The sequence below is a fragment of the Urocitellus parryii genome, chromosome 3 (genome assembly GCF_045843805.1).
Source record: "Urocitellus parryii isolate mUroPar1 chromosome 3, mUroPar1.hap1, whole genome shotgun sequence".
In the NCBI taxonomy this organism is placed as follows: domain Eukaryota; kingdom Metazoa; phylum Chordata; class Mammalia; order Rodentia; family Sciuridae; genus Urocitellus; species Urocitellus parryii.
Window position 1 is genome coordinate 194,199,879 of NC_135533.1, and position 8,910 is coordinate 194,208,788.

At 43.8% G+C, this 8,910-nt stretch overlaps 1 protein-coding gene across 4 annotated transcripts in view; it reads left to right on the plus strand.

Moving 5' to 3' along the window:
• Ctdspl (CTD small phosphatase like) overlaps positions 1 to 8,653 on the plus strand; it is a 110,326-nt gene extending 101,673 nt beyond the window's left edge. For 2 of the 4 annotated variants that reach the window (XM_077795661.1, XM_077795662.1), the window contains 3 exons: positions 1,123 to 1,308; positions 4,991 to 5,112; positions 6,112 to 8,653. In XM_077795661.1, coding sequence (XP_077651787.1) covers positions 1,123 to 1,308; positions 4,991 to 5,112; positions 6,112 to 6,178 — 375 coding nt within the window. In that variant the 3' untranslated portion in view covers positions 6,179 to 8,653. The other 2 variants (XM_026406346.2, XM_026406353.2) reach the window with 1 other exon arrangement.
• Positions 8,654 to 8,910: the final 257 nt, after the last annotated feature.

Sequence of the window (8,910 nt, forward strand, 5' to 3'; positions counted from 1 at the left end):
TGTCCAAGTTCCACTATGGTGGTCATTGCTTCAGCTCTGGGCTCTGGGCTCAGCTCAGCTCCCTGCTGGAAGCATTGGTGTACAGCCTCAGAGGCCCCCCACTGGCTGTCAGTGCCCTCTAGGACCCGCATCCTTGTCACACAACCATTTATTCCCCCAGTGCATATATACTCAGTACTTATTTATGCCAAACAGTACTAGGCACTGTGAATGTAGCAAAGAACAAGGAGACACAGTCCCTGACCTCCTGAGACCTACATTCTTCACATTCATCTCTCAGGCCTGTGGTCCCCGGATTCATTCACTTCCCTGAAAGATGAGTGCCAACACCATCAGCAGCAATGATTATGAGGCAGTTAACCATCTTTTCCCATCCAGAGCCAACCCCTAGTAGTCCACCCACTGATGCTTGTTTGGCCGCATTGGAACAATGCGCTGAACTCTCACCCCACTTGGTTAGTAAGAGATAGAGCTGTTCCTGGACTCTGCCTCCCTCAGGGTGTCTTGGAGAGGAAAAGACTTGCCCATGGACTCAGATGCTATGCCTCTCACTGCTGGCCTTCCCAACAGCTGCAGGTACTCCAGTGTCCCTGGCAAAGTTACAGATCCCCAGCAATGCCTGGCTGTGCCCTCACTTTGGTCTTGATGGTGAGGCCTGTCCTCACATCATCCTAGAGGACATGGGCCTCACTCCAGGAGGTGCAGCAATAGACAGTGGAGAATGCTAAGCAAGGGGCTGATGTGATGGGAAGTATGTTTTCCATTGACCATTCTAACAGCTTTGAGGTAAATGGGCTAGGAAGGGAGGTCCAGCAGGAAAAACATCTCCCAGGCCAGAGAGTAGAGCCTGGCCTAGGGTGGTAGCAGTAAAACTAGAGAGATGCAGGTGGAGTCCGGATATTTTTGAAGGTAAAACTGCTAAAGATATTCTGTGGATTAGATATAAGAAATGGAAGAGTCCAATGCATCTTAATACATGGAGAGAAAAATAACCGGGATCCTAAAACACTTCCAATTATTAAATCATCTTTAAAAAAAAAATAGTGTGGGTATTGCTGCAGTAGGCCAGGGTCTCTGGCTCTTCTGGGCACCCAGCTTTAATTCGCGATACCTTCTTTCTAGTATGCAGACCCTGTGGCTGACCTCCTAGACCGCTGGGGTGTGTTCCGGGCCCGGCTCTTCAGAGAGTCCTGTGTTTTCCATCGTGGGAACTACGTGAAGGACCTGAGTCGCCTGGGTCGGGAGCTGAGCAAAGTGATCATCGTGGACAATTCTCCTGCCTCCTACATCTTCCATCCTGAGAATGCAGTAAGTAGCCCTAGAGAACAAGATGGCAGGGCTGCATCTGAGCTGTCTTGGCAGGCGAGCACCCCCCACGAGAAGGTCTTGGAGCCTTTTCTTAGTTAAATCGCAGCTCAGCCTCTTAGCAGTTGAAGGACATCAGTCAAGTTATCTCACCTCACTGAGCCTCAGTTGCATCACCTGTCAAGTGGGAATTATGGGAATGCCGATCTTGTAAGGTTGATAGGGGATTTGGTGGGCAGTAGGTGAAACGCAGTGGCTAGAGCAGGGCTTGCCCTGGTAAGCACTCCACCTACCCGTTTCTCCTTAGTACTCCGGGGAGGGTACTTGTGGAGGGTTGTTTGCTATTAACCTCATGCAGCTGGCTGCTGCCCAGCACTTTGTGACCTCTGCAGCAGATTCAACAGGCTGGGTGACTCCTAAAGCACAAGTATACCTTAAACAAGAATGAATAAAACACTTCAATAAGGTCTTCAGATAAGACTGTCGGCTTATACCTCATAATGATGTCTGAGAAGCACCCCGTGGGAACAGTTCTTACATAAACCCCCTGGAGCACGGCAGCTCCCAGTGCCTCCTCAGTAGGGGACAGCCTCCCTTCACCCGCCCAGTGCTCTTCCAGAGGAACAGAAATCAGCCACTGCAGAACAACCAGCCGTTCTGCACACACACACACACACACACACACACACACGCCTCTCAGACTCATCCAGGCTTACAGAGGTCCCCTCCTCAGGTCCAGAACTCTAGCCACACTTAGTAACAAAAAAAAATTCAAATGATTCACTTAGTTGGTGTGATATTGTTGTTTGAATACTTACTCAAAACGTATTGTTTTACATATAATACTTTAACAAGTAAATCAAATTCAACATAGTACATTTGGTTATGACAGATAAGGGATAAAAGATAGATTTTGAAAAGAGATAATAGATAAGATTTTTTTAAAGGCATTTTTTTTTCTTCTTTGAGTACGGGGATGGACAGAGCTGCATCTCCAGCCCTTTTTATTTTTATTTTGAGGCAGGGTCTTGCTAAGTTTCCCAGGCTGGCCTTCAACTTGTGATCCAACACAGTAGCTTCTTACATTATCTACTATTCACACTATATTCATTGTGTCCCATCATCACAAAATGTTTTCTTTCATCTGAATTGTTTGAATCAGGATCCAAAAAAGGCCCATGCATTGCATTGGTTAATTCTTTTGTAATTTGAACATCTCTTCCTTTCTGTCTCATTCTCCTATGCCATTGGTTTGTTGAAGGTTTGGTTATTTTTCTTATAGAAATTTTCTACATTCTGAGTCTGCCTATTTGCTGTGGTTTGGTGGTGTTAAGTATATTTTCCCAGCTGCCCTATATCCTTTAAACAAGAAGATAGATCTCTGTATAGTATTTGGTTAGATTCAGGCTCATTTCTTTTCTCTCTCTTTTTTTTTTTGTCCACAAATACAAATACATCATAGGTGATATTGCATACTTCCTATGAAATCATACCAGGAGGCATATAATGTCAGATTGCCCCTAAAGATTTAAAGTTGGTCATTGGGTTCATCCATTATAAAGTTCCCTATTAATCTTTCACCTCATAATCATAGCAGTTGTTGTGTAAATCCACTATTTCATTAAGAATTGCAAAATGTTTGATTTCTAAATCTTAGCATTCCTTATGCCTTTTTTGGCCAGACATCTTCTAAAAAAATAAAATAGAACTGGCCATGTTGTCTGTTTGCTTTCCCTAAAATACAGTTTGAATGTTTGAATAGGGAAAGCAGTATAAAGTCTTAGTTTTTTTCCTTTAATTTTGCAGTTTTAGGCTAATAAGTTTATGTGTGTATGTGCACACACACACGTGTGTATGTATTAGAGTAATGAGCTCTAACAATCTCCAGAAGTAGCCAGTGAATTTTAGTATTATATGTGCTCATAGATTTTTTTTTATTGTTTCAGTCCAATCTGTTTATTATTATTTTGGATGCTCACATTTTTGCCTTTGACCAACGGAGACTCCTCCAAATAACAATAATATTTGATAGCCTGCTTTGCTTTCTGATACCAGACGTTCCAGGCCAGGGACTGGGAGTGTAGTTCTTTAGTAGATTGTGTACTTAACATTCACAAGGCTCTGGGTTCCATCCCCAGCACAAAAAGAAGAAGAAGAGACGTTCCAGGCTGTTCTTGAACATTTCTTAGTTCAGTCTTGAAATCAGCCAGTTTTCTGTGAATCTTGGTCCCCGTTAGTGGAAATGGTGTTTAGAGGTCACAATTGGGATGGCATGTCCTTTACTTTTAATCATACTACAAATCGGAGCTTTAAAAAAAAAAAAAAAAGAACCAAAATACTTATTTCTTAGAAAGAAAAATAAATTATAAATTCGTACTGGTTTTTCCAATTCAACGTTAAGATTACAGAACTTTTATTTTATTTCTTTGTTTTTGTATGTGAATCTCTCTCATGCTGAAATGCTTGATTTCTAAGGATATTAACATAATTACATGTTTGATTTTTTTCTATACTATATATTTAAGTCAAAATAGCAGTTCTGATATTAATTACGGATAGTAAAAATTGAATGCAGCTTAGGGGTTTTGGGAGAAATGTACAGTCAGACACCATGTTTGAAATCACTGGGATATACTCAGTAGTAGGACACTCTCCTGGCATCTACAAGGCTCTGCAGTTGATCCCCAGCACTTGGGGAACAAAAAAAATCACTTGAAGTAATTCTCTGTGTGATCATGTCACCCACTAGCCTTATATAACTTAGGTTCATTTGTTAATTGCCTTTCTCCTAATGGTTTGATTTTCTTTTAATTATGTAACACATTTACATGATTCTGTCATCAAAACTATCAGTGAAGATCTAGAGAATCTTCCATTTAAAGAAGTCGTTTTTTCTGCCCTCCTCCGTTCTCTCTCTTCCTCCTAGAAGTGTTCATTTTTCTATTAATTCTTATATTTTTTTTTCAAAATTACATGAATTTTTATGTTTCTGTTTATAAAATTTGATTTGTAAAAAGGTTAAAATGTGGCTTGTACACCTTTTCAGTTTTCTTAAATTTCTTTTTAAATCTTTTCTCTACACCCCTGGCTGCCACCAACCACTACCCCCCTCTACTTCTCAGCCTAAAATTAAGGAGAAATCCTGCCTTTGCCCATCCTTCAGAATGCCCTGGAATCTTATGCTTCCACTTTTACCTTTTCATTGCTAAGCATGGGGGAAATGCACCCTTGTCTTTGCCATGCAGCACAGCACAACTTCAAGTAGAAGCCTCCTGTGCTTGGACAGCGCCTCCTGGTTTCAGGAATTGGCACATCACCTCTGGATCCGCTTGCTCCCAGGTGCAAGGAGCTGATTTGGTGCCATATAAAGAGCTTTATGAAACTGCAAGTAGCAAGCCTAGTGCTTTGGCAGCCTCTCCTGTGGCAGGAGAATAAAACAGGCAAATGCACACGGACTGGGTACACTTTGCCTCTTGAGTGATCCTGAAGCCACATAGCTCTGGACTGACCTTGTTTAGAACAGGGGAACAAGCAGAATGATGGTCATGAAGTTGATGATGATGATTTCTAGATACTAATCCTCTTTACCAAAAAATATGATAAAAGTCTGGGGACCCAGTCGGGTTGGGAGCAGCCCCAGCCCCTGGGTACAGTTGTGCTACCTGCCCCACCCACTGTCTTCCAGGTGCCTGTGCAGTCCTGGTTCGATGACATGACGGACACGGAGCTGCTGGACCTCATCCCCTTCTTCGAGGGCCTGAGCCGTGAGGACGACGTGTACAGCATGCTGCAGAGGCTCTGCAATAGGTAGCCCCGGCCTCGGCCCGCCTCCTGCCTCTGCACTCTGGAACCTCTGGCCTCAGGGGACCTGCCTGGCCTCAGCTCCCTGGAGCTGAAAGTGAGGACTCCATGCTCCAGGCCACAGGGTGAATGTGGCCACGCCTACCTGTTTGTTTTTTAAGAACAGAAACAACTATTTTAAAAAGAACTCTTTTAACAAATTTCATAAAGCAACATGCATTTTACTGGATTTGCTTTTCTTAAAACATACCAAAAAGAAAAAAAAATGGGGGGTAAAAAAGCTTGATATCTATCAGACTTCCTTTCAACTGTTCTCCCCTCCAAACAGACAACCTGTCCCCTTCTGTCCCAGCTCAGAGCAGCTGACCCAACTCAGAATCTCTTTCCTACAGGATGAAGTGCCTTTTTGAATGTTATTTTAAGCTGAGAGTTAATTTTTCTACACAAACATATTTCCAGACATCTTTTAGCCTTTTATTGTCTTAGATACTCTGAGAAGATGAACATGACGATTTTCTAGAACCTGGTAGTGTGTGTATAATGGGGTGGGGGGTGAGGGAGGGAGAGTCATTGATGCCTGTTTCCCAACAGGTGTGACTTTGCTCTGATGACCCGTGGCATGCTGCAGGGTCAGGCTCCCATTGACAGGAGTTTTTTGTGACTATGTCATTGTCTCCACTCATTTCTGACCCAGTTTGGAATGTATCTGCAATTGTGTGGCTCAACATTTTAGGAAACAATATTCTTTTATATTATGATTTCTGATGATGACAAATTTTGTCTTGAGGTTACATTTTCCCCTTGAAAAGTGACATCACACCCTTGAAAAGTGACATCACGTCACTTCTGCTTTCACACTACTGCCATATCTTCTGTGTGTTTTTTGCTGTTCTGCTGTTATCGGTTTTGGTAGAACAGTTACGAGAAACTCTGAAACCCTTGGATACAAAAAAAAAAAAAAAAAAAGCCTGTTTATTGAATTTTAATTCCTTTCCTTTCCAAAAGCTGGATATACATGGAGCTGTTTGGGAATTTTCTTTGCTGCTACCGTGCTGCCACCAAATGGAATTGACCAGCGGCTGTTACACTGTTCTTTGCCACTGTGCCTATGCTCAGAACATGCTCACTGCTAAGCTGCAAACTTGGACAGGGTCAAAAACGGGTGTCCCACCCCATGGCAGACTGCACCAACTGTGTTCCTTCCCTGGCACTGGCCGCCAGGAATACAGAAGTGTACAGAGGCACAAGGGCCAGAGCACCACACAGCTGTAACATTTAACTTTGAACTGCAGTCAACATCAGGTCCTCTGATGAGCTGACTGTTTTCACTGGAGAACCAGGGGCCTCAACCAGCCACCAGTTTTATGTGGCCCGAGTCCATCTCTTGGTCTCCTTGGAAGCACAGCTATTTTGAGCCAAAAGTGGGGAAGCCTGTCTAGCTGGGAGACCCACTCCAAACCAGGGAGAAGAAGGGCTCCTCCTCTGAGCCAGGCTCTCTTCTCAGCCTCTCCCAGTTTGGTGTTTAAGCAGTGCCATGTTCCTTGTTTGACAACAAGATAGTCTATAAAGTATTGCTTTTCAAAGTAATTAAAAAGAACCCTTTTGTTTTGGCACCATTGCCTTAGTCCTCTGTGGGTTGTCCTCAGCCAGAGTACTGGTGGGAGTGACTGGCTCTAGCAAGGTGCAAAACTAGGGGTCTGAGTAAGATTCTTCTTGTGCTTTCCACTCAGAAAATAATGAAGCCAGCTGCCAGTCGTATCCTCCCCACAGCACTTTGGTCTGTTGAGTGCTGTGCATTCAGGAGAAAATATTCAGGGGCAACCGGGTCTCCTGACATTCAAAGTGTTCCAAACCCAGTAATCCATATGCCAATTAAAATAGAAACAGCCCCTTGCTAGACATTGCCACAGATAATGACAGTTACATGGCAGGTCTGTCCATGTCATAAACCTTCATTTAGAAAAACAGTCATTAAATGACCCCACTGCCTTAAATGTCTTGAATGTTCCAGTCAAGTGTCTGTCAGGTGTTGATATCCACCCAGAACTAGGCCCTAAGGAGCCTTAGCCCTCCACCATGCCCCCTTCCATGTTGGCAGCACAGGGCCTCACTTAGAAGAGGGGCAGAGAGGATTAAAATTCCAGAATATTTCAGGGGAGTGCTCCCCTTCTGGCAAGTGGAGTTAAACACATGTCAGGCTTGAGCCAAACCCTTCACCTCCCAGCTCCTGCACCTGGGAGCGCAGTTCATGCCATTGCACTAATCCAGTGTGGAGCTATTGGGAAGGGAGCCCAGTTCCTGCCACCACAGACCCAGAATGTCATGAGTGGGCGACCAAAACCTCTGAGGGTTCTGGAATCTGTGCACCTTATTTGACCACACTCCAAAATTCCGTTTTTATTTTAATCCTTGATTCTGCTCTGTGTACATAATCAAATTATCTATATCTATATATATATTTTTAATCATCTACCTGTAAATGAAGCAATAGAATTCTAACAAGGCCAAGAAATGAGGCAAATGGGGTTTATGGTTTTTAAAGGTAAATACGGGTATTGTTTTTAATTATTACCTTTTATTAAATTGTGGGCTTTAAAACCTAATGAAACCTATTATCTACTTCTCTGTGCCATATATTTCCCACGTTACCAAATGTTCAGACTTTTTTTAGCTACAATGAAGTCTGACCTCCAGTTTCCATGGTCCTCTCAGTACCAGATTACAATGTAGCCTCCTGGGCAAGTATTTTTTACATTAAGATCTGGGACAGGATTCCTTGGGTTTGTGGACTCCCGCCCACTATGATGTTACGACATCTCTGGCCAGGCCTAGAGCTGGGGGTGCCCAGGCACTCCTGATAACGTTAAGGCTCCGTCTTCCATTGCTCTGGAATCCTATGTGTTGGTCTGTGGTTTCACACACTAGCTGTTTTTAAACAATGCATTTGTATACTAATAATAAACACCACCTGTCATGGTTGATGATTGGTGGGGAATCTCCTTTGACATGGTGCAATTTTGATGAGATGACTTTGGGGACATGGTGCCCCAATGACACTGACTTGTCACGGTTGCAGCATTTGAACTTTGGGTGTAAAGGAGAAGTCTGTAAGTCTATGTATTGGCAACAATTTACAACCCTGTTGTAAAGATGGCTTTCTAATAAAATCCAGAAACACACAGCCCTATGGTCAAACACTCGTGACGTTTATGCCTCTGCTTCTAAAGGTGCTGTGCTGGACAGTTGGCATGCCAGGGGTTGAGAAGAACAGATGGCTTGATGCATTTGCAGTTACCTGTACAAAATGGACTGGCTGCCTCTGTTCCTATTTTACTGTAAATCTGATGGTGTCTGTTCCAGGTCCATTCTCCCAGGAGCTTCTCTGCAGACTAACCCCCCACCCCCGCAAGCAGCAGAGATGTTGGTGTCTGGGTAGTCATGGGTTTCTGATGGACATTTGAACGTGATGAACAATCCAGCATTACTTTGGACTGTGCACATTTCCAGGGGCGAGTGTTGTCAGTCAAGAGGTTTGCAATGATTTCCTTCCTGCCAAAAATAAACATGTGAAACTACACTCTCTTGTGGATGGACTCCTTCTCCAGTGGCAGCACCTCTCCTCCCTCCATGCTGCCCCCTGCACAGCCTCATGCCAGCACCTTGAGTCTCCTAGTGTCACCACTTCTGGAGAGCAGGGTAGATGGGAGCCAGGCTGCAAGACCCCAGGAAACCACAGGCCTTGACCCCAGGGGGAGCTAGAAAACCAAATTGTCTGTCATCCAAAAAGTGACAGCTGTTTGGCCC